The 26,344-nt window shown below is 39.7% G+C and overlaps 1 protein-coding gene across 2 annotated transcripts in view; it reads right to left on the bottom strand.

Annotated features, from left to right (window-relative positions):
• EXOC4 (exocyst complex component 4) overlaps window positions 1–26,344 on the bottom strand; it is a 799,876-nt gene that overhangs the window by 161,414 nt on the left and 612,118 nt on the right. For both annotated transcript variants that reach the window (XM_065939451.1, XM_065939452.1), the window contains exon 12: window positions 7,447–7,583. In XM_065939451.1, coding sequence (XP_065795523.1) covers window positions 7,447–7,583 — 137 coding nt within the window. The remainder of the gene's footprint in view (window positions 1–7,446; window positions 7,584–26,344) is intronic.

The following is a 26,344-nucleotide window of genomic DNA, read 5'->3' as shown; positions in this document are numbered from 1 at the left end:
AGTAAGTGGACATCATTCCAGAGAACTGGGCCAGGTAGGACGCCAAAATGATATAGCCCTTCAGGAGAAGGAATCATGATACCTGTTGATCACAAGATATCAAGAACCAAAAGTAATGGGTATTTTCCAAAAGAAGAGTATTGGGTTGGCCAAAAAGTGAATTCGGAGTTTTCCACAGGATGGCATGGAAACATCCGAATGAACTTTCTGGCCAACCCAGTAGTATAACAGATTGGTGCATTGTTTGGACGCAATGGTGAACTATAAATGACAGAAATAATTCCTGTGAGAAGGTTGGAGCGTGGTGAACAAAACTATCTGTGTGCTTGCCTAAAGCCTGTTACTATATTTGTTGCACTGAATCCAACCCCCAAACACAATTTTAGCAATGTTCATTCTTTCTCTCCTGCATTGATAATTTTCCCTTTGTCCTAAATAATTTTCTTAAAATATAAACATGCACTTATTTCTATTTAAAATAACAGCTAAAACAATTAAAAAACCCTTCATGTGGTCTCAGTTCCCCAGATATTACTCCATTTCTGTGTTCCCTTTCACAGCAGAACTCACTGTGAAAGTTCTGCCTGTATTTACAAGCTCTCTACTCCCAGATTCTTTTTTAAGTCCTTATCAATCCAGGTTTTCCATCTACGAGTCCAGAGAAACAACTCTTGTGACAATTGGGAATACCCCCATGTTCCATTTATCATTCAATCAAAGATGAGTTCTAACACGATCCTATAGCAGCACCGGGACCACGGATCCCTGCATCCCTTTGCTTGGTTTCCTGGGCCCCACGTTGTCTTCATCTTCCTCCTACTTCACTGATGGTCACCTCTCGGTCTCCTTTGCTGGTTTCTCCTCATCTTACAAACTTCTTAAATTCCACAGTCCTTTTCTCTATCATAGTAATACTCAATCCCCTAGAGACTGCATGTAGTCCATAGTTTTAAATACCATTTATATACACTATTTATATGTCGGTGGCTGAGAATACCTATCTCCAGGGCAGACTTCTTTCCTTTTAATACATATACCCAACTGCCCATCCCATATCTCCATGTGGTTGCCTAATACACACTCCAAATTAGAATCTTATCTACTGCCCCCAAACCTGCCATGTTCTTCATCTCAATACTGGCAACTCTGACTTTTCACCATTTAAATGAAAAATCCTGAGTCATTTTGATACCTTTCTTTCTCTCACACTATATCCAGTCTGGCAGGGAGTTCTTTTGGCTGGCCCTTACAAAATACAGTCGATCTTTGAGCAACGCAGGGGTTAGGGGCACTGACTTCCCACACAGTTAAAAATCCACATACTATTTCTGCCTCAAAAACCAAAGATTGATTAGTGACTCACCCAGGGGCAGGAAACTGAAACAGTCTGGACAGAATCAGGACCCAAACCCTAAGTCTTTTGATTCCACATGCTGTAATCAAACACCAACTTTCCCCCCACACTTAAAGATGTGCAGAATGGAAATCCAGGTACTATATTTATTGGAAAAAATGTGCATATTAGTAGCAGACCCATGCAGTAGAAACTTGGGCTGTTCAAAGATCAACCATGTATTCAGAATTCAACCAGTTCTCACCCCCTGTGCTGCTGCCAACCAGTATGAGCTGCAATTCTCACCTGGATGACCACAACAGGCCCTCGTCAGCCTCCCTGCTTCCATCTGTGTCCCCCCTACAGCCTACTCTCAATACTTATGGTTTAAAATAAAAATCAGACTGTATCTGCTTGTAGACACAATTCTTGCAATGGCTCCTGTTTTAATCAGAATAGAAGTCAACAGCCCTAAAGTGGCCTACAAGGCCCTATGCGGCCTGGCCCTCTGCTCCCTTTGGGATATCTTTCTAGTTCCCACCTGCTCAGTTTACCCCAGACATGCTGGTCTCCCCGATGGTTCTGAAAAGTGTCAAGTGCAGTCATGCCTGAGGCCCTCTGTCCTTAGCCAGGGCATTCTTTCCATAAAATCTTCTCTAACTCCCCAAACTCCTTCTAGTCTTTTATCAAACTTCAACATGACAGGACCTACTGGGACACCCTACTGCAAACTGCAACCTTCTTCTCCTACATCCCAGGGTCTGCTGATTCTACTCCATTTCCCCCCGAAGGATTTACTATTTTCTAAAATTCTTTATGGATTTATGCATTCTATTTATTGTATATCTCCTCCCTCCCATCTCCAATAGAGTGTAAACCCTATGAAAGCAGTATATTTTCTGTTTGGTTCACTGTTGTTATCTACAAATCCTGGGATAAGTACTTAGTAAACATTCATTAAATGAATGAAATTCTAGAGACCAAGCAAATGAACTGTTTCAAGGAGCAAGTAATTAGCTGTGTCAAAAGTTACTGAAATTAAACAACAAAACAATACTTTGATAGGTTTAATAAATTTAGGCAAGAACCTTGGGGCACAGAAATAATTCAAAGCATAGAATCATAGAACCACTGCTGATAATCTCAGATGTATCCTGGCAGATAGAAAAAATGCCTGAGAACAAATGCCCTGATGTTCATAGAAGAAGGTAAATTACAGAAATTGGCTAAGTTTGGAACTATAGGCAAAAATTCTAGAATAGATTATTAATGATGGTTTGTGAACAATTAGGAGGTGGTACTCACTAGGAGACAGGAAGATCTCACAATTAAAACAAGTAACATGACTTTGTTCCTTTCTTAACTGGGTACGTCACGACTTGAATGAAAAAATGGTAAAATTTGGCTCAAGGTCAAGAGACTTTGTTTCTAAGATGGAGAGTTCTTAACAAAAATTCTGGCAAAGCAGGAGGCGATGAATCCTAAAAGTGAAGCAATGAGAGGATTCCAGAACAAAGAACTAGGTATTGTCTACCACTGTCTTCCAATGCCCATCATGGGGATACAGAAGGAAGGGTTAGCTGCATTATAAGGATCAGAACTGGGTGGACACTAGTAAGAAATCTCTTATAGGATGCATGATGAAATACACAGACATTGATCACAGATGGTAGTAAAGGTAATCTTTGTCATCATCATCATTGTTATTGTCAAAATAATATGAATAAACTCATCACTTGGGAGGGGGCTTATTATTTTGCTAAGACAGTTCTAAAAAGTTGACACTTTCAAAACAATCCTATGAGAGAAGAACTATTATTTTCTTTCTGTAGATGAGAAAAGTAAGGCACAGAGAGGCTGAGTAACTCTGTTCAAGGTCAAAGCTAATAGGTGACAAAAATGGTATTGAAATTTAGGCCCCAGAGACTGCTCTTGAGCTATAGTCCAGGGTTTATAGTGAGAAAAACATATGAACCCCTGAAGTACTGAGTAGTATATGGATGTCAATCTCAACAGAAGTCTTGAAAGGTATACACCCCAAAGTTCTTAATTTAGCCCTGTCCCGTCGAACATTTTTTAAATGACATAAGCAAAGAAACCAAAAGATTGCTTATGAAATCAAGAATGACATGGAATTTGGGAGAATAGCTATGATTTTTTTGATGACAGAATGAGGATTCAAAAATATCTCAATAGACTGAAATGACGAGCTAAAAATAACATTAAGTCCAAAGGCTACATGTGAGATCTTGAATTTAAGTTAAAAAAAAAATGTCTTCAAAGACAGCTTAGAAAAGATAAAGCCAATTTCAGCTAGTATTTCTTCTTACACTTTCCTACCCTCTACAGCCAGACAGTGACCATGTCCTACAAATTCACCCCCTCGTGTCTCTTGGTCTGCCCCTTCCCCTCCATTTCCCCCATGTCTCCTCTAATTCAGGAGCTCTGCCTCTCTCCACTACACCTCCACACTCTTGCGTCTCCAATCCATCTTCCTCAAGCTCAGAAACATCTCCCTAAAGCACAGGTCTGCCCTGGCACTGCTTACTCATCCTCAGTGGTTCCCACTACCCAACTTCAAAAGGTCAAGTTCCTTGAACCTGATATTCAACAGCCTCTATTTTGGCTTGGCCATCTTTTCTAAAACCCAAATAACCATCATTTGTTCATCCTTTTCCTGCTCTTCCCCACCTTCTTGACATTGTTCTGGTTCCTTCATTCCTTCAGCTTAACTTCTGTCTGAATCCTCCTTGTTTTAGGAACTTCCCTGGTGGTCTAGCGGCTAAGACTCTGCGCATCCAATGCAGGGGCCCCAGGTTTGATTCCTGGTCAGAGAACTGCATCCTGCATGCCACAACTAAGAGTGTGCGTGCTGCAACTAAAGATGCAGCCAAATAAACAAATATTGTTAAAATCCTACTCATTCTTCACAAGTCCAAGTTTGTCTCTTTCACCAAGTCTTTCTTATCCTCTGTAATTTCTTCTTCCTAGAGCATGTCATCATTGCCTAACTTACCATATTTTCTATCATAAGTTAATGCTGTGGGTATACATGCCTGCTTTCTTTGTCTCCTATTTTCCTTTCTATGCTTTACCAAGAATGTAAGCTCACTAAAGATATCATCTGTAACTGACTACTTTAGTCCTACACATTCACATGCAATGAAGGATGTGTTTCGGCACTGGGTCCTGCAAAAAGAAGGCAGGGGTTCTGCTGAAGTATTAGAGCACATCTGGAACACTGGGCTCAGAGTGGAGGGCTCCATTTTTAAGACAGACACTGTCAGGCTAATGGCAATGAAGAAGAGTGGGATGGTTTGTGGGCCCAGGATGCATCAGAAACCAAGGATGTTCAATCTAGAGTGAAAAAACCAAAACTACTAAATGGACCATGACAGACATCTTCACATATCTGAAGAGCTGTTCACTGTAAGGTTGAAACTGATTTGGAAACACTCCAGGAAAAAGAACTATACTCAATCTGAGTATCATTTCAAAACAAGAATGCTCAACAATGATCACTGCACTCTGTGGATTTAGTAAGCTATACAATCTCCATTATAATTAATACTCACTGCATTATTATGTGTTAGAAATTATGGGCTTACCCTTGAACTTCCCTGCTGGCTCAGACGGTAAAGCGTCTGCCTATAATGAGGGAGACCTGGGTTCAATCCCTGGGTTGGGAAGATCTCCTAGAGAAGGAAATGGTAACCCCACTCCAGTATTATTGCCTGGAAAATCTCATGGGTGGGGAGCCAGGTAGGCTAAAGTACATGGGGTTGCAAAGAGTCAGACAAGACTGAGCAACGTCACTTCACTTCACTTAATGAAATATAAAAAAGAGAAGACATACCTTGCTTTAAAAAAAAAAATCTTAAAATTCAATGCCACTTAAAGGTAAAAATAGATTTTTAAAATATGTTTTTTGACTATCATTTGGTAAATGTGACATTGGTACAACCATTATGGAATTTGGTTTTGTAAAGTTAAAAATACAGCTTTGATCCAGAAATTCTACTCTCAGACAACTAACTAACCAAGGGCAATGGCTTTTAAAATTTTTATATGTATCTCTTAAAGGAATTTTGAAAAACTGTATTCTCTTTCCCAAATTTTAAAATTGAAATTTAGGGTGTTTTTTCTTTTTTTTAAGCATGAGTTCAATGGTTATAAAATACATAATTTTTGGCACATTATAAATATTGATACTTTAAATCACTATTTTAAGTGTAACCAATAGAATCTCAGTACCTTAGGGATTTGATATCCACCACAATATATTTAAAATATATGAAAATAAGCTTGTAGTTCAGCTGGTAAAGAATTTGTCTGCAATGCAGAAGACCCTGGTTTGATCCCTTGGTTGGGAAGATCCCCTGAAGAAGGGAACAGCTACCCACTCCAGTATTATGGCCTGCAGAATTCCATGGACAGAGGAGCCTGTCAAGTTACAGTCCATGGGATCACAAAGAGTTGGATACAACTAAGTGACTTCATTAATTATTATTAATGGTTAAATATTTTTCATTTTTCTCTTTGAGGTATTATTTCTATTTCATTTCCTCACCAAGTTTAATCCTAATGGAATATATCTTAATGCTCAAAAGTATTTTATTATTAATCTATTTATAGTTTTCTGCAAAAAATTCATCTAACTAAAATCTAAAAATTTAAAATTAAAATTTTCTTTATCAAAATACTAAATGTTAACATATTTTTGTTTGGTGTGCCATTAGAATTTTCACTTATGTATCACAATTACACAATTGAGTATACCATTATGTTCATTATATGTATGATTTTAACTTAAATGTATTAACATTTTTGATGAATAATTACTGAACAAAAAAAATATTATTGGGAGTGCATCTTTCAGTGAAATGACTGCTTTTGTTTTTTTTTTTTTTTTTGGTTCATGTAACTGTGGATAAATATTACTTATTGTTGGAGTTAAGGAGGTTAAGCATCAATCTATGTTACATCCTTGGCCAGATTGATCTTCCCTAAACACTGCTTCCTGGCTTACCTATAATGGTTGCTTATCATCTACTATTCAACATCTAAATTTCCAAGTCTTATTTTTTAAGACCCTTTGTTATATGGTCTGTCTTTTCCTGTTCAACATTATTTCCTTCTATCTTCTCTTAGGAACTCTGCTCCATTCAAACCTCTCCCTCCTCAACCATCCATCTAAATATCAGATAACTGTGCTTTTGCTGATTCTTTATCCCTGCGATGCTCCTATTTCTTCTTTCTACCTCCCTAAATCTCATCCATCTTTCTAAGGTTCTGAACCTATCTCACCTTCTGTGAGATTTCTCTTGACTCCAGCCTGTCACTCTCTTTCATGTTTCATTCCTTCTGCTTTTACAGTCCGCAGTGCACAAGTAGGATCTGATCCTGGCTATACTGCCTATCCTTAATTATATATCACATACAATTTTTCTTCCCTAATTGTTTCAGGTCTTGTCAACTAGACCATAATTTGTTCCTATTATTAGCTTTTTACAAGAAGTGCTATGATCTTTTCCACAAGCTCAAAGATAATTTTGAACTCAGAGAAAAGAAATCAGGAGGAAAACGAAAGGTTTTCAAGTTTATAACAATGACCTTTCATGTCCACTGATGCTGAAAACAGGGTAACCATCCTTTCATGACAGTAGGAATGCTATAGATCAACTATCAGGAGGAATACATCTGTACTAATTAAAAGGAAATCATATAGACTATTAAGGGTTGCTGAGAGTTCAAAATTGCTTTCTTTAAAGATCTTTTAGAATCACAAGAGGGGTTAATCAAGATCTGGAATTTCCTTGAGGAAGACACACCTTGTGATTCTAGATGTTCATAAAAATCAAGGCTGACACTTCATCTAAGCCCCTCAGTGGCAGTCTGAAGTGGTTCTGTCCCTTTGTCCCTTCCATTCTGTTGATATACATGTATGTGTCTAGCAGACTATTGCTTTCGTCTATGTTCTCATCAGGCTTCTTGATAAACTGAAGGATGGTCCTCTTCTATAATGGTGGAAATTTAGGCCATGAAGGCATTACCAACCACCCCAGTGGTCAAGGTCTAAACTGACTTTGCTTCGCTCGCACCAGACGCTCTACCTGTAGGCTGCGGTGCAGGTGTCCTTGTACTCCTGGAGCTTCACGCACACCATGTTGAGGAACTGATCCGAGTAGGCACTCAAGTCGTGCATCAGGTTCATGAGGTCTTGCACTGTCTTCTCCACAATGATTGTGCTCTGGAAAAGAACACGAGAGGACACAGAAGCTCATGAGGGTTCGGACTCAGGTAATGTATAGGACAAGGAAGGACAATTGAAGGATGTAATCACTTAAGACACCTGAACTTTCCTAGAAGGACATGACATCTAAAAATACTCAATGAAAAAAGAATTAACTATCTTACATAGTGCTGATCCTCCCAAGACCTGAGAAGGTGTTTTTTATGGAAGGACACAGCACAGGGAATTTCAAATTGATTTCACCAAATTCTTGGCATTCACAAGATATCTCTCTGTGGCTTTTATGAAAGGAAATACATATTCAGTTGCAGTCAGATTTATCACCCTCAGGGTTCTACTTTCAGATGAGGGATTCATGACAGGCAGCTTGAAGAAAAAGCCTTCCAGGAGTTGTTTTCAAAAGTTTCAAAACCATCAATCTATTAAGGATACCAAATAACATTTGTATTGTGTCTTACAGCTTACAGAATGTTTTCACATATACAGCATATGTTACCCTCACTTGAAACGCACATAATAATGATAATCATGAACACTTACGGATTCTTACAAGTGCAGAGTATGGAGCTAGACACTGTACATGCTTTATCTCATTTAATCCTCTCAACAAACCTACCTATCAACTGAATCCCTTAACCATCCCCAGGGTAAAAAGGAGGAAACAGGCTTAGAGAAATAAAAGGCAAAGCAGGGACTCCAGACTGCAATCTTTTCACTACACCATTGCGCTTTAGAAACATTTCTCACGAGATCATCATACTTCTTGTTTTTGTCACTGTAGAAGCAGCGTCCAAATAGATGTGTTTTAAAAGTGAATTAAAGGAATATCCAAGGGAAAAAATAAACCCATCTTTAGAGACCAATAATACTGTGTGGTGAAACAATGCTATATCTAAACAGAGGCATTTTCAATGAATTCTAAATGTTTGCTTAAGAAAAAAAAAAGAAGGTGGCAAGTCATGCCAGAAAAAAAGAAAAGGTATAATTGTTCAAACCATTTATTTGTGTCTCTTTCCCAAAGAGCACAATTACACAGGAGTAAATATTAATTGCATGCTTAGCATTTTGGAATCCTTCGGTCAATAATTGGTTTGATGAATATGTACTTATTTATATAGAATTCCAGACTGAGCCAGAAAAGTAAACACCAAATTTTTTTTTTTCCGGTCTGACAGTGACATTTGAAATAATCAAAGGCATTTAATTATGCTTAAATACAGACTCTAGGGTACAGGGTTTTGGTTTTCTTTCTTCTACAGAAAAAAAGAATGGACAAAAGTCTACAACTTTTCTCAACACAGTGGAGGACCAGCTTAAGTATGAGTTTACACGTATGCACTTATTTAGGCTTATTTGGTTCTAGAGGTTTCTCCTTTGCCTCTCCTCTCCCCACACCCCAAGTAAAATAATCAGAAGATGAAAAGGAAGGAGCAGTTACATCACGTAGGGAAAACTCCATGGGAAACCAAATTACAGTCTCTATAGAATCCCCACAAATTCAACTTCCTTTTCTGTATTGATTTTAAGATTAAAGCACTGCAGCTTCCCCCTGATCCATAATTCTGTTCCTTGGTGTTTGTGTGTGAGTGACAGGAATTGATTCTGCTCAGCTACATGTCCCTATGCTGCTATGAAGAATCAAAAATCCTCAGCCTGATTAAGGGCACAGGATATCCTACCACACGTGGACAGCAATTAACAAAGGAGAGTGGACTCCAGTCATCCTAACAAAGGCCATTTAAAATCTGAAACACTGCAGGGAAGATGAGCACAAGCAGATGGCTCAGATCACTGAGAGAAAGGCCTGGTTCTATTTCCAACTATGCTACTGATAATCCACTCTGGGACAGTTTTGGGGAGCACCAGCCTTTCTGATGGCTCCATCTAGCCTTCTGGACACCAAGGATGACTTGATGGTCCTCTGCTGGCCTTCATCACTCAATTGGTACCCTGGTGCTTGCAGACTTGGACAGTTCCAGGTCATCTCAGGTGTGTTTGTTCCTCCTGATTAGACTATCGACTTCTCAAAAGTGACACCAGTATTCTTCTTTTCTAAAACCTTCCCTGTGTTACACAGTAGCTTCCCTCCAGCTATCTATCTTACACATGGCAGTGTTTGTCAGGGCTACTCTCACAGGTGGGATGCAGGTGGGTGGGAGGGAGGCTTACGGGGGAGTGGATATGTGTACACTTAGAGCTGATTCACACTCTTGTACAGAAGAAACGAACACAACATTGTAAAGCAATTATCCTCCAACTAAAAATTCAGCCAACTTAAATAAAAAAACAAAACAAAAATAAAATATAACCTTCCCACCCTTCCCTTTCCTCATGTGTTCTGTAATTTCTTAGGATCTTCAGCACAGTACTACTAATCAAAGAAACAGGACTAATACTGTTAACTCATACAATTAATGCGAGGGATGTCATATATGTGAAGGATGCTAGACACACACATCTTGGCATTTTGAAGTCTCTCTGGGTGGATTCGGTTTGGTCTATACTTATCTCAGGGCTTTTGGGTGACTAGAATTATGCTGATGTCAGTTGGAGGGGAAGGGGAGGTTGGAAGCACATAGAAATATCCCCTGGAGATAAAGGTTTTGGGGTAAACAGCAAGTACCTGCAGGGAATGATTAGAATGCCATGGTTTAATTCTAATGGTTGTGCTCAACACAGGGCCTATGTGATGCTATATGATTATATACAATTTTCCAGCTATTTGCTTGGTTTACCTTGTCATGGTAGCACTCTGGATAATCAATCACTACATTCTCTTCAAGGAAAATGACACTGTAGTTTGCCAAACGATGGGCATTTTTACAGACGAAAAAGATTCCATTTTCCAAGAATTTATAACAATTTCCAAATCAGTGGCTCTGACAGATAAATACTGAAAATATCAAATGTCTAACAAGGTCAATCCTGTTTTTATTTATTTGATCCCTTTGGCATCACAAATGATTTATTGTCTCATTATTAATTTGGCAATTTGCCAGTGGTGACTATAATGACTTCATCATAAGTAAAACCTTGATTTTATTCATTAAAATTGCCATTAAACATATCACACATGATTGATATTTGTTTAAAAATAACTCAATTCTCATTTCTTGCAACCTATTACCAGGTAATAAGTCTGAGCTTGACATGAAAAATGAGAAAAGGAAAAAAAAAAAAAAAAATCCCAGGATAGCTGAGGTTAAAAAAAAAAATTGCTATGAAGAATAAACAACTAAAGTTTCTTACAGGGATATATCAGCAATGTAAAATAAGAAGATGGTATATAAGGATCAGCTCTTTGGTTCTGCACTTAAAATTTTTAATGAATGTATAACTGAATAAACATGATTGGACATTAAAGACCTTGTCCACTTAGCCCAAGTCCTAGTGGGGTACAGCAACCAGTGGTAAACTTTTTCTTTTAAACAGGAGTATAGCTGATTTACATTGCTGTGTTAGGTTCAGGTGTATGGCAATGTGAATCAGTTATATATATACACACACATATAGCTGCTCTTTTTTAGATTATTTTCCCATATAGTTCATTACAGAGTATTGAGTAGAGTTCCTTGTGCTACACAGCAGGTTCTTATTAGTTACCTGTTTTATATATAGTAGTGTGTAGATGTCAATCCCGATCTTCCAATTTATTCCTCCCCCATTTAACCCCTAAATAACCATAAGCTTGTTTTCTGTACCTGTAACTCTATTTTTGTTTTATAGATAAGCTCATGTGTACCCTTTTAAAAGATTCCATGTATAAATAATATTATGATGTTTGTCACTTCCTTACTTATAGTCTCTTCCATCACATTACAAAATCCTTTTGATGGGTGACTATACCTTCATATCTCTACTGCCTAGGAGAAGGTATCTGGCACATTGCAGGTGCTCAACAGATGTTTATCAGATGAACTGATGCACATTCAGAACAAAGGGGGTGAAAAGACAGAATAGAATTATAAAGCAGGGTAATGGTTCAAAAGCCTGATTTGGTAACGCTGAATCAGAATATGGTCTCTTTATTACTACATCACTATGTCTTATTCTCATGGTTCTAAAGACTGAAGATCTTAGACTTCTCTATAAAAACACTCCTAATTTCACCTAATTGCTTTATTTTTCTTTAATGACAATAAATACATATACACACACACAACTAAATTGCTAATTTAAAGCTTTAAGATCTATAAATAAATTCTCAACTCAGGAAAAAACAAAAAACTTCAGTGTGGAGAATGTGGTCTCTGTATGTGTGCTGTTTTAGCCCTTGGATCAGGGATGGTTCAGAGATGCTGCAAATAGCCTAGGGTCCTGAGAAACTGCTTTAGGAAGAATTTGAAAGAAAACAGTAAATCCATCTATCACTTCAGACATGCCCCACCACACCCCCTCAGCAAGACACACAGCAATAACTGTGGAGGGAGGGGTTTTTTCTAATATTTAATGATGACAATGTTTCTGTTTAGGAGGATATATCCAACTACAAGTTGCCAGATCTCATCATTGCATATTGTCCTTCCAGTTACTATCAGCTCCGAGTTGTTGTTGGCTGTAAACAATAACGACAATAATGACAGAAATCTTCTTTCTGGTTTATAATCTATATTTTGACTTTTAAATAATGATAATATTTTGATAAATATTTTGATAATATTTTGATAAATATTGATAATAAACATCAATAATATTGATGTCTAAAATAATCTGAAATCTTCTTTCTGGTTTATAATCTATATTTTGACTTTTAAATAATGATAATATTTTGATAAATATTTTGATAATATTTTGATAAATATTGATAACAAACATCAATAATATTGATGTCTAAAATAATCTGAAATCTTCTTTCTGGTTTATAATCTATATTTTGACTTTTAAATAATGATAATATTTTGATAAATATTTTGATAATATTTTGATAAATATTGATAATAAACATCAATAATATTGATGTCTAAAATAATCTGAAATGGTTTGCTCCTTTAATAAGCTAACTGGTGAAAGACTGTGCAGCCAAGGAGCTGGTGACTAAGGAAACTGCCACTTCTACACTCTTCCCGATCATGCTTCTATAACCAGTCATCCTTATATAACCCATGGGGCCCTTCATGGCATGGCTTCTGTCTACCCCTCCAGCCTCAATACTGCCATTTCCCCCTTGCACTCTAAGATCTGGCTACATGAGGCTGCTTCCATTTTTCCTTCTCATTTCAAGGCTTTGCACTTGCCTATAAGGTTCAGTCCCTTGCCTTCCGTTCCTAGAGCACTTCCTCCTATCCTTCAGGTCTTAGATAAGAACTTTCTGTAGGAAGATTCTTCCTCACCTTCATTAGGTTCTCCTGCTACAAGCACTTAGAACATATTCATCTATATAGCCATCTCTCCTTCCTCTTCTTTTGGTTCTGTTTCTCTGGGGAGCCCAGATTAATACCCACTGCAAGGGAGGAGGGGGTACTGATTGGGAGGGACATCTGCTCGGTGGTTACACGCACACATGTTATATCTCAACTCTGAACAATTTATATCCAGCCATTACACAAATGAATAGGCATCCCTTCAAAACTTTGTCTGAGAATACCATATGTAAGCATATAAGGCTTCTATTATAATGATTTTCACTTAGGGTGTATTTTTAAAATGTGAAGATGCAGCAGTATTGTTGGCAATATTATTATAGACCACTGTTATAAATGAGAACTGTTCAGAAGGAACAGAAGTTTTGCGGAGAAAGAGCAGAGAATTTAACAAATTGATTAAATAGATACATATTTATTAAGTAAATATTTCTTGTATGCCAAATACTAACCTAACTGTAGGAGATAAAGATCCAGAAGAGACAAATTTCCTGACTCCAGTAATCTTAGATAGGAGGAAGAGACATCAGTTCAGTTCAGTTCAGTCACTCAGTCGTGTCCGACTCTTTGCAACCCCATGGACTGCAGCATGCCAGGTCTCCCTGTCCATGATCAACTCAGAGTTTACTCAAACTCAGGTCCATTGAGTCAGTGATGCCATCCAACCATCTCACCCTCTGTCGTCCCCTTCTGCCTTCAATCTTTCCCAGCATCAGGGTCTTTTCAAATAAGTCAGCTCTTCACATCAGGTGGCCAAAGTATTGGAGTTTCAGCTTCAACATCAGTCCTTCCAATGAATATTCAGGATTGATTTATTTTAGGATGGACAGGTTGGATCTCCTTGCAGTCCAAGGGACTCTCAAGAGTCTTCTCCAACACCACAGTTCAAAAGCATCAATTTTTCGGCACTCGGCTTTCTTCACAGTCTGACTCTCACATCCATACATGACCACTGGAAAAACTATAGCCTTGACTAGATGGATCTTTGTTGGCAAAGTAATGTCTCTGCTTTTTAATGTGTTATCTAGGTTGGTCATAACTTTCCTTCCAAGGAGTAAGCATCCTTTAATTTCATGGCTGCAGTCACCATCTGCAGTGATTTTGGAGTCCCTCAAAATATAGTCTGCCACTGTTTCCCCATCTATTTGCCATGAAGTGATGGGACCGGATGACATGATCTTAGTTTTCTGAATGTTGAGCTTTAAGCCAACTTTTTCATTCTCCTCTTTCACTTTCATCAAGAGACTTTTTAGTTCCTCTTCACTTTCTGCCATAAGGGTGGTGTCATCTGCATATCTGAGGTTATTGATATTTCTCCTGGCAATCTTGATTCCAGCTTGTGCTTCCTCCAGCCCAGTGTTCCTCATGATGTACTCTGCATATAAGTTAAATAAGCAGGGTGACAATATACAGCCTTGACGTACTCCTTTTCCTATTTGGAACCAGTCTGTTGTTCCATGTCCAGTTCTATCTGTTGCTTCCTGACCTGCACACAGGTTTCTCAGGAGGCAGGTCTGGTGGTCTGGTATTCCCATCTCTTTCAGAGTCTTCCACAGGAGGAGACATACAAGGTCACAAATATGGACAATACAGTGTCATAGACACTGCTACCCTGGGCATCTGTATAAAGGGTAGCAGAGGCACAGAGAAGGAACGAGTTCACTGGACTAGGGTGGAAGAAATCCTGAGAAAGAGAAAGTTAAAATTGAACTGAGTCCAGAAAGATACATAGCAACTTGTCAATTGACAAAGAAGGCAGGGGAAACACTTAGGGTAGACGCAATAGCATAAACAGGAAATGGTGTGGAATTCTGAGAACTGCACGTGGTTCCTCACGGCTGGGATGAGAGTGTGTCGTGTTTATGCAGGCTGGGAAGGCAGGCAGAGAGAGGACCCAGAAGCTAGATCCTGGAGGTCTTTTTACAACACATACAAACATGGTATCTAAATATTTTGAATATTCCTTCTCCAGCAGGAAAATACAACAAATTAATCCCAATTGATGTCACTAGTCACTAGATGATCCACTTCAAGTGTAGGAAGACAATTTCAAAATGCTCCATTCCACTGTTCAGAAAAGAAAAACATATAACCAAAAGGGAAATATGTTCTGAGTTCTGGCACAGCCTCCAGAGTCAGGTAGAATTTATAAGTAGGCTTAAACAAAGAAAATATAAGGTTAAATTCTGGGCAATCGAAAATACCATATCCCTGTAGAAGTCACAAAAGTGCTCATAAAATTTATCTGCCAAGTAAAAACTTGAAATACATATGATGTAAATTACTAATAATACTTATTTTTTAACATTTTGAATAGAGGATCATTTATGGTTGAATACAATCTGTGCCTAACATTATAAGCACAGCTGGCTTTTTATGAGGTTTATTTAGGGGGTTGTGATTTCATATTCAGAACAAAACAAATAGCAGGCAAGGGGAAAGAAGTGTGGAATAGTTGTGCTTAATTAGACTGTGAGATCCCAGGGGGCATCTTTGTTTCCTGAGCTAACACTAGATAACAAAGGAATACTTGTTGACTTACATACTTCAAATCAATGTAACTCTGTGGCCTGGTTATCAATTCCCCTTGGTGTGTAATGGAACCCACAGAGGCAAAATAATCAACAACAGGTGAGCATGAGCACTTGCAAGAAGTATCCCTAAGTCTGCCCTCCCCTCTAAACACAAACATATTTCAGAGATTACTATTCTGCCAACTACCTAGTGCTACATGTTAGGATGGTCACAGAACTATCATAGTAACAAAATTAGCAGCTACAGTACTTCATTTTTGTCAGGCAATGTTCTTGGTATAAAGCATGGTCTCTTTTCAAAGGGGTGATGACTGTCTACTTGGGATAATATCATTCAGAAGAAGAAACGACTGGCATTCCAAGAGATGAAATTAAGTGTGAAAGACAATGGAGGAGGAGTCAGGGAGCCTGAACTGGGGCCTGGAGGATGGGTCAGGTTGAATATATGGAAAGGAGGAGGTGAGATATTTCAGGCTGGAGAAACGGGGTTGCAAAGGCGGGGAAGGAGGACTGAGCTGGTCTCAAATAGCAAAGAGAAGTCAAGGGTGGTTGGAGAAAGGTTGACCAGACAGGGGAGAACCAGTTTGTGGAAAGCCTGAATGACAAGCTGAAGGCCTTTTCCTGCAGATGGAGAGAAAGAGGGCAGTGTATTAGACAATGAAGCCCAGAAACTTAATTATAGTGCCAAAAGCAACTTGCTGTCCACAGTCTAATTCTCCTTGGTGGCTCAGATGGTAAAGGGTCTGTCTACAATGCGGGAGACCTGGGTTCGATCCCTGGGTGAGGAAGATCTCCTGGAGAAGGAAATGGCAACCCACTCCAGTATTCTTGCCTGGAAAATCTCATGGATGGAGGAGCCTGGTAGGCTACAGTCCAGGGGGTCACAAACAGTAGGACACGACTGAGCGACTTCACTGACTTGCTTACTTAAGCTACATTACAATTATGGTCCTAGATGGAATCTTAGTTTGGAAAAGCCAGTTGTGAAGAACAGCTTTGTAACATTTGGGAAATTTAAAAACAGACTAGATATTAAATGACACTAAGAATTTACTGCTAATGTTGAAAACAGTGACAATGTTATTTTGATAAGAAAATGCTCTTGCTCTGTAAAGTAGTATTAAAGTATTTTGGTATAAAACAGCTTGAAATCTTGGCTTACACAACTAGAAAACCAGATGAGACACATGAAGCAATAGCTTTCAGATGCCGGAGAAGGAAAATGCATGAAGTGAGCCCTATGGCCACCCCAGCTGGTATTTCCAGGCCATAATGCAGGAAGGTGGTACATAAACAGAGCCTGGAAGTCTTGCTGAGTTGAGGAGACAGAACTTGGAGGTTTAGAACATCAAGGAAGCTTGATGGGGCAAAATACCAGGAAGGCAGGGGCTGCACAGAGAAAGAGGGGAAGGAGGGAGGAGGGAAGAAAAGAGAAAGAGAGAGGGAGAAAGTTGGAAGGGAGAGGAAGGGAGAAACAGAGAGAGATCTCTGTAGATCATCAAGAAAAGTCCCCTCAGTGTGGGGAAAAAGGAACCCTCCTACACTGTTGATGGGAATGTAAGGTGGTGTAACCACTATGGAAAACAGGGACTTATCCAATGAGTTGTCTGTGGCATCAGATGACCAAAATACTGGAGCTTCAGCATCAGTCCTTCCAATGAGTATTCAGGGTTGATCTCCCGTAAGATTGACTGGTTTGATTTCCTTGCTGTCCAAGCGACTTTCAGGAGTCTTCTCCAGCAACTCAGTTCAAAGGCATCAATTCTTTGGTGCTCTGCCTTCTTTATGGTCCAGCTCTCACAACCGTACGTGACCACTGGGAAGACCATAACTTTGTCTATACGGACGTTTGTTGGCACACAAACTGTGCTTTTTAACACACTGTCTAGGTTTGTCATAGCTTTCCTGCCAACAAGTTGTCTTCTTCTTCTTTTTTTTTTCTTAGCAGCTGTCTTCCAATTTCATCGCTGCAGTCACCATCCACAGTGATTTTAGAGCCCAAGAAGAGGAAATCTGTCACTACTTCCACCTTTTCCCCTTCTATTTACCATGAACTAATGGAGCCAGATGCCATGATATTAGTTTTTTTTTTAATTAAATTTTAAGCCAACTTTTTCACTCTCCTCCTTCACCTCATCAAGAGACTCTTTAGCTCCTCTTCACTTTCTGCCATTAGAGTGGTATCACCTAATACCACTGGAGGAAATAGCAAAACACCCCAGTATACTTGCAGTGAGAACCTCATGACTTGTATAAAAGGACAAAAAGATATGACACTGAAAGATGAGTCCCGCAGGTCGGAAGGTGTCCAATACGCTACTGCGGAAGAGAGGAGGAGAACTACTAGTAGACCAAGAAAGAATGACGTGGCCAGGCCCAAGTGGAAATGACGCTCAGTTGTGGATGTGTCTGGTAATGAAAGCGAAATCTGATGCTGCAAAGAACAGTATTGCATAGGAACCTGGAATGTTAGGTCCATGAATCAAGGTAAATTGGACTTGGTCAAGCATGAGATGCTAAGAATAAACATCGGCATCATAGGAATCAGTGAACTAAAATGGACAGGAATGGGTGAATTTAATTCAGATGACCATTATATCTACTACTGTGGGCAAGAATCTCAAAGAAGAAACGGAGTAGCCCTCATAATTAACAAAAGAGTTCAAAATGCAGTACTTGGGTTCAACCTCAAAAATGATAGAATGATCTTGTTTCGTTTCCAAGGCAAGCCATTCAATATCACTGTAATTCAAGTCTATCCCCCTACCACTGATGCTGAGGAACTACCATATAATCCAGCAATCCCACTCCTGGCATACCCCCAGACAAAAATATTATTCAAAAAGATATATGCACCCCTATGTTCATAGCAGCACTAGTCACAATAGCCAAGACATAGAAACAACCTAAGCAGTCTACAAATGAATGGATAAAGAAGATGTGGTACATATATACAAATGGAATACTATTCAGCCATAAAAACTTATGAAATAATGCCATTTGCAGCACGGCAAATGGACCTAGAGATTGCCATACTAAATGAAGTAAGTCAGGCAGAGAAAGGCACATATCACATGATATCCCTTATATGTGGAATCTAAAACACGGCACAAATGCACCTACCTTAAAGAAAAAACAGACTCATAAACTCAGAGAACAGATTTGTGGATGCCAAGGACTGGGAGGAGTGAGAGAGATGGACTGGGAGTTTGGAGTTAGCTGATGCAAACTATTAGGAAGGAAAAACAAGAAAATCCTACTGTATAGCACACAGAACTATTCAGTCTGCTAGGATAAACAATAATCAAAAAGAATATAAAGAATGCATGCATGTATATAACTGAGTCACTTTGCTGTATAACAGAAATTAGGACAACATTGTAAATCAACTATACTTCAATAAAAATTTTAAAAATTTTCAAAAAAAATAAAGGGGGAAAAAAGAAAGAGTCCCCTCAAATTTTTCAGTTGAATTCAGTTCAGTTGCTCAGTTGTGTCCGACTCTTTGCGACTCCATGGACTGTAGTAGGCCAGGCTTCCCTCTCCATCACCAAATCCCTGAGCTTACTCAAACTCATGTCCATCGAGTCGGTGATGCCATCCAACCATCTAATCCTCTGTTGTCCCCTTCTCCTCCTGCTTTCAATCTTTCCCATAATCAGGGTCTTCCAATGAGTCAGTTCTGCACATCAGGTGGCCAAAGTATTGGAAGTGAAGCTGATTCAGCTTCAGCATCAGTCCTTCCAATGAATACGCAGGACTCATTTCCTTTAGGATTGACTGGTTGGATCTCCCTGCAGTCCAAGGGACTCTCAAAAGAGTCTTCTTCAACACCACAGTTCAAAAGCATCAATTCTTCAGCGCTCAACTTTCTCTATAGTCCAACTCTCACATTCATACATGACTACTGGAAAAACCATGGCTTTGACTAGACAGACCTTTGTCAGCAAAGTAATGTCTCTGCTTTTTAATATGCTGTCTCGGTTGGTCATAACTTTTCTTCCAAGGAGCAAGTGTTTTTTTTTAATTTCATGGCTGCAGTCACCATCTGCAGTGACTTTGGAGCCCAAAAAAATAAAGTCTATCACTGTTTCCATTGTTTCCCCATCTGTTTGCCATGAAGTGATGGGACCAGACGCCATGATCTTAGTTTTCTGAATCTTTGGCTGAGTACTAATCTTTGCCTGTGTGGCTGGAACTCCCAAGGTTGGTGAACAAACTACCTGTAAAGAGCAGGTAGAACTCCCAGAGTTCACACAGCAGCAGGAATGGTTCATGTTCTCACCAGCTAGAGTGGAAGGATCTCCCTATAGATAGGGAATCTGTTTGAATTCTCAGAAAGGTACTGCCACAGTAGTGAGACAAGTTAGTTTTAGACTAAAGATTGCCGTGGACATGTATAACAAAGCCTAAAAGTAAAGCTTGAAATAACTGATTAATTCTATGTCACTAAAATGTGTCTTAAACAAAGCTCAATAATATTTAAAAGACTACAGCAAAATCTATCATCCAATGATGTATAGATGATAGATGCTGGGAAAGATTAAAAGTGGGAGGAGAAGGGGACAACAGAGGATAAGATGGTTGGATGGCATCACTGACTCAATGGATATGAGTTTGAGTAAACTCTGGGCGTTGGTGATGGACAGGGAGGCCTCGTGTGCTGCAGTCCATAGAGTCGCAAAGACTCGGACATGACTGAGTGACTGAACTGAACTGAATGATGTATCAAAATTACATGTCCAGCATCCAATCATTTCCCAGGTGGCACTAGTGGTAAAGAATAAACCTACCAATGGAGGAGACACACGAGATGCAGGTTTGATCTCTGGCTCAGGAAGATCCCCTGCAGGAGGGTATGGCATCCCCTTCTAGTATTTTTGCCTGGAGAATCTCACGGACAGAGGAGCCTGGTGGGCTATACTTCATAGGGTCGCAAAGAGTCAGACACAACTGAAGTGACTTAGCACAGATGTACACATCTAATAAAAAATTACCTGGCTTGCAAAAAAGTGGGAAAATACATATGAGGGGAAAAGTAAGAGAAACAGAACCGGAAAGAACATAGATAACAGAATAAGCAGACAAGGAAAAAGATACAATAGCCATTATAAATATGCTCCTATGCGCAAGAGCATAAAAGAAAAATATGAACATGACAAGGAGAGAAATGGAAGACATGGCAATAGAAACTATCCAAAATAAAACACAGAAGGAAAAAAGATGAAAACAAGATCAAGCATAACCTAATATACATGCAACTGAAGTTCCCAAAGGAGGTGGCAGGGCAGAAAAAAATAATGGCTGAAAAATTTCCAAATTTGATGTAAACTACAAGCCCACAGATCCAAGAAGCTCAACAAACATAAAAGAGAAGATGACAAAAGGTATAGGGGGGCCCTTTACAATCAAATTACTGAATATTAAGGATAAATAGAAAAATCTTAAAAACATCAAGAAAAAAAAGGAAATGAGATTTGCAAGGAAGTCTTTGGATTCCCATTTCAATGTTCTCTTTACCACCCCACACACTGACTTCTCCTGGGGGAAATGGTGTTAGATGAAGATGGACTTGACTGGCACATGGGACTGACTGAAGCTCTGGTGGTAGTGTAGGGGGGCTTGGGCAGTGGTGGTAAGAGGAAAAGAAGATTCAGCATAGAAGAAGAGAGGGACAAAGACAAAATAATCAAGAAAACAAGCATGAGGAAAGCTAAGGTAGAAGAATTTCAAAGAAGAGGAGTAGTGTAAGGGCGTCCGACTTTTAAGAAACCAACCACTCACAAATCCTCCAATGCAGCAGAGAAAGTGAAAGTCGCTCAGTCATGTCCAACTCATTGCGACCCCAAGGACTATACAGTCCATGGAACTGTCCAGGCCAGAATACTTGAGTGGGTAGCCTCTCCCTTCTCCAGGGGATCTTCCCAACCCAGGGACTGAACCCAGGTCTCCCACATTGCAGGCAGATTCTTTACCAGCTGAGCCACAAGGGAAGCCCAAGAATACTGGAGTGGGTAGCCGATCCCTTCTCCAGTGGATCTTCCTGACCCAGGAATCGAACTGGGGTCTCCCGCATTGCAGGCATATTCTTTACCAACTGAACTATCAGGGAAGCTCTAATGAAGCAGTAAGAACCTTCAATGGAAGGCTTAATCTGGTAATAGTCTTCCCAGGAATTTTATTTCCCCACTGTACATTTCTAAATGTTCTCTTTCTGTTCAGAGGGCCCAATATGATTCTATGCTCTCTACACTCTAGTTATATATACTTTAAAAAAAAATCAAAACATTCTTCTCCTTAATGCAACTAATACAAGTTCTTTTTTTTTTTTTAGAGGTAATTTACTCAAAGAAAAAATGAATAACAGGAAGCCACATAAAAGTAAAAAGGCATGAAAAAGAACAAAAATAGACAAGACTACAGAAAACACATACTCAAAGATAATAAAATTCTAGCCACTACTTGACTAGATTAATGAAGATAAAATATATCTGTTTCCTTTTTATTTTGGATACACTGGCAAAGATAAGCAGCATGTATATTATAATATAAAAGAAATGTTAGAATGAGCACCTACTCATCATCCATCAACCTATCCAACACTTAATGAGCACTACTATGCATCACCTCATTTAACTCTCTATATATTTTATTTATATAATATGTATTTACTATCTATAGGAAGAGTACTATTATCTCTATTTGGTAATTGTGTGCTGTGGTCAATTGCTCAGTTGTGTCTAACTCTTTGAGACCCCACAGGCTATAGCCCACCAGGCTCCTCTGTCCATGGGACTTTCCAGGCAAGAACACTGGAGCGGGTTGCCATTTCCTCCTACAGGGGATTTTGCCCACCCAGGGATCAAAACTTCATCTTCTGCATTCGCAGGCAAATACTTTGCCCACTGTGCCTGGGAAGCCCATTTGATAGTTGGGGAAACCAAATACTAAGAGGTCAAATTGTTTAAGGTCACACAACTAGAAAGATGTAGTTCCAGCCAGGCAGCCTGAATCTGTAGTTGCTTCTAGAAAGAAATACAGATACAGTCAGGGATGAGTTAATCTTTCCAGGCAGTCCATGGTGTCCAGCACAAGCATGGTCAAGGTGCATGAGGACTGATTATGGAAGGTTCTTATGACCTTCAGATGACAGACCATAACTGGTCTACAGGAAGCTGTGAAGGAGCTCAGCAAGCAGACAGGATGGAGTCAGGGCGGGAAGTGAAGACTGGAGACTCCTGGTCCCAGACTCTCCTGGCTAACCTGTCATCTGGAAGGACAGGCCACTCCAGTGCCAGCAGCCAAGAGACACTTCGGGGACAATGCTAAGCCAGCAAGAGGTCTAAGCTTTCAATGCTTTCCTTATGCCCCACCCTCTTACATCACCCAGAACTGATAACTGAGACAAAAGGTTTAGACAGAAGGACACAAGACTGCCAGACAGGCTCAGACTAGTAATTCAAACTGTCTCAAACTTATCTTTCTGGAGATTATATTGTCACATAATTTTCCATGCCCTGCCAACATCATCGCTGTCGCATTTTCCAACACCCCTTTTCCTGAGAACTCGGAGTACTGCATAAATATCTTAATCAATATCCCAACAGATTGTGAGAAAGTAGAGCAGTCGTGACCATCCCTATGTTTTAGCAAGTCTAACACTTAAAGCAGTTTCAAGGAACAAGTGTAACAGTTCGAAAGAGGTTTGTAAAGAACTCTAGAACACCAAAGTTGCCAGCAAAGGTGGTCCTAAATGCTTGAATGTGGCTATGTTTTTCAAATTCTTTTTCGACTCAGACTACTTTCTGTCAAGTTGCAAAGCATCTGTATTCACAGAAACCCCTTTCTTGATGCAGTGGTACCATTCAAGTGTATTATGTGATTATTCTGTCCTCTTGAAGATTACATGTCCTCAGTCACTCCATTTAGTGCCAACACACGCAAACCTGGATGTTCACAGAGCAGAACCTTTATAATTCTTTTTTCTAGTTAAGGCAAGGCCTCTGCAGCAGGAAGTTCCAATGACCCACGGTGGGGCACAATTCATTAGGGAAGAGCTACAAACTTATAAATCAACATGTCAGAGGAGGAAGTCCGGCTGAACCCAGTGGGAAATGCATGCTACACACATTTGTTCCACTCTCTGCAGGCTCACCTGTCTTCGGTGGCTCACACCATATAATCATCAATTATGCTGACAAGTTTCCCTCCAAATCATTTCAGCCTCAGTTACTCAGGCCCCTCAGAGGTGAGAGCTGGAGCCCTCCGAGGAGGAGAATGAGAAGGGAGCTCAGCTTTCAGGAAAATAGAACATATGGGATTATTTGGGGGGAGAGAGTGTGCGAGGAAGCATGTGAATGTGCACACGCAAGGGGAAATCTGTTCAAGGGTAAAGACCCAACTTGGTTATGACTCATACTGGGAGGGCCAATACAATTTGAGAAGAGCTCATGAATTTAAAAAACTAGATCTGGTTTTTGACAAAAACTGGCTGTTTTATGTCCAGCATTCTAGCTCATTCTATAAAGTGAACTGCTCTACGTGACCTGTGCATGCTGAACAAAAGAGTATGAAGGTCTTCCCTGGTGGCTCAGTTGGTAAAGAATCCACCTCCTACGCAGGAGATGCAGGTTTAATCCCTGGGTTGGGAAGTCCCTGGAGAAGGAAATGGCAACCCACTCCAGTATTCTTGCCTGGGAAATCCCATGGACAGAGGAGCCTGGTGGGCTACAGTCCATGGGGTCACAGGAGTTGGGCATTAGCAACTAAATCACCATCACCAGAACAACATGAACCACTGGGCAAAAATCAAATCACTAGAAATCAGGAGACCTGAGTTCCTGATTCCCTTTGGGAAGTTGAACAAGATACTCGCTCTTTCTTCATTGGCAAAGGCTGTGATAATCTTCATGACCCATGGTGACATCTTCAGCCTGCCCACCATAAAGCTGATTTCAGCTTTACCTCTTTCCCCCAAGTTTAGGAGGTGACTCATACACATTTATCCTAGATTTTAGTTATCAAGGCACATGATCTGTGCCTATATGAGATGAGAAATTTCACAATGCATCTGATGAACTCAACTCATGGCATCCTGCCAAAGTCTGCATGGAAGGAGCAATAACAGAATCACCCACACACACTGCCCAGGGAAGCAGCTTTCTCCTGAGTCCAAAAACAATTAGTGGCTAGAAATCGGATTACGTGTCTCCTTCTATGAGAATTTCTTCACACAGGAAACACCCACATCACTGGCAAAGATGCAGCCAGTACTTAAGTACATGATAATTTATAGACTTTAGGATATCCCCAGCCAGGAAACATAAATGGACCGACATAGATTCAACTTTTGATGGTGCCAAGCTATGCGGCTTTAAACAGAACCAAAAGAGATCATCTACACTACCACTGTTTTTACAGAAGTATGATAAAAGTACGAATGCTTTAACAGCAAAAAAATAGAGGAGGAAAAAAATATCAGAAAAAAGGACAGTTCTTTCCCCAAAAGTAAACTTAAAAATCTCTCTCTCTCTTGCACCTACCCACATCACACCCACCTACACCCACCTTTACCCCCACCCCCATCACCACCCCCACTATGCTGACTTGACTTTATCCATTCTCTGTGGATCCCACTTTGGGCTGACTCAGCCAGGTTGGTAGATTGGGCTTTGGAACCACAGCTCTGTGAGGGAGGGGTTAGGTATCATTAACAGCGTCCATGTTTTACAGATCACTATGCCTGGTGAGACAAAAGTGCCAAGGACAACGTTCAACTGCTGTGACTGTTTTCATCTGTAGGGGAGAGGGGGTGGGTGGTCATCATTCCACCAAAACAGGATTTTGTCTTTACCCTGGAGTCTCTTATTAGATGAAGAAGAACAGAGACAGGTTCACATGTTTTAAAAATTAAGAGAAATTAAGCACACAAAGATTCAGCTGTCAAGATTTTATCTTCAAGTTGTAAGCATAAAATTTTTTACAATACGAAATTAACACAAAACTCAAATGTACTAAATAGAATAATAAATTTGTTCAATAGCCTCTTATTGTGGGTAACTCAGGAGGTACTTTAAGAACAGGCAGATATAATTTGGAAAGAAAACTCTAATGATTCATAAAATTACCACCGTTTCCATGTAACTGAAAACAACAGAGCCTACCACAAAATATAGAGCATTCAAATCATTTTAATGGTTTCTCTTTTTTTTCTTTTAAACTCTCTGCTCCTTTTATCTCTAAGATTTTTTTTTTTTTAATGAAAAGTGGAAGGTCCCTGCTGCCCATTTTCTTCCTTTATTATTTCCTTTTTGTTCTAAAAAATGAGGGTAAAATTAAGTGCTTAGATCACTCGAGATTTCCAGATGGTCAGACAAACGAGTATGGGGCTTCTGGGCTTGCGTTTTTCACAAGATACGGACGGACATCTCCCATTCAGGCTCCAAGGCTCTTGTTCAATACAAATCTGATTTAGCCTAAGTACCTTCAGTGTGCGACAACCAAATTTCCACACAGGATGAGGGGGCAAAATTGGTTTCACTGCTTAAATTAAAATGGGAAATTCCTATGCATTACACAGTATCCCTTAATTTTCTTGGTGTGTATATCTAAAATAGACATTTGTATACTTTAATCTTTGCATATTATTCTGAAATGTGACTGTTTTTCTTCCTATTTGTCTCCCCTCTCGAGCACCACCTTTTCTCCAGGTTGTTTCATTAAAGTGAAAGACACTCAGTCATGTCCAACTCTTTGTGACCCCATGGACTAAGTTCTCCAAGCCAGAATACCGGAGTGGGTAGCCATTCCCTTCTCCAGGGGATCTTCCCAACTCAGGAATTGAACCAGGGTCTCCTGCAGTGCA

The sequence above is a fragment of the Muntiacus reevesi genome, chromosome 6 (assembly GCF_963930625.1).
Source record: "Muntiacus reevesi chromosome 6, mMunRee1.1, whole genome shotgun sequence".
Taxonomy (NCBI): domain Eukaryota; kingdom Metazoa; phylum Chordata; class Mammalia; order Artiodactyla; family Cervidae; genus Muntiacus; species Muntiacus reevesi.
Note: the sequence above shows the minus strand (reverse complement) of the source record. Positions and strands in the feature narration are given on the sequence as shown.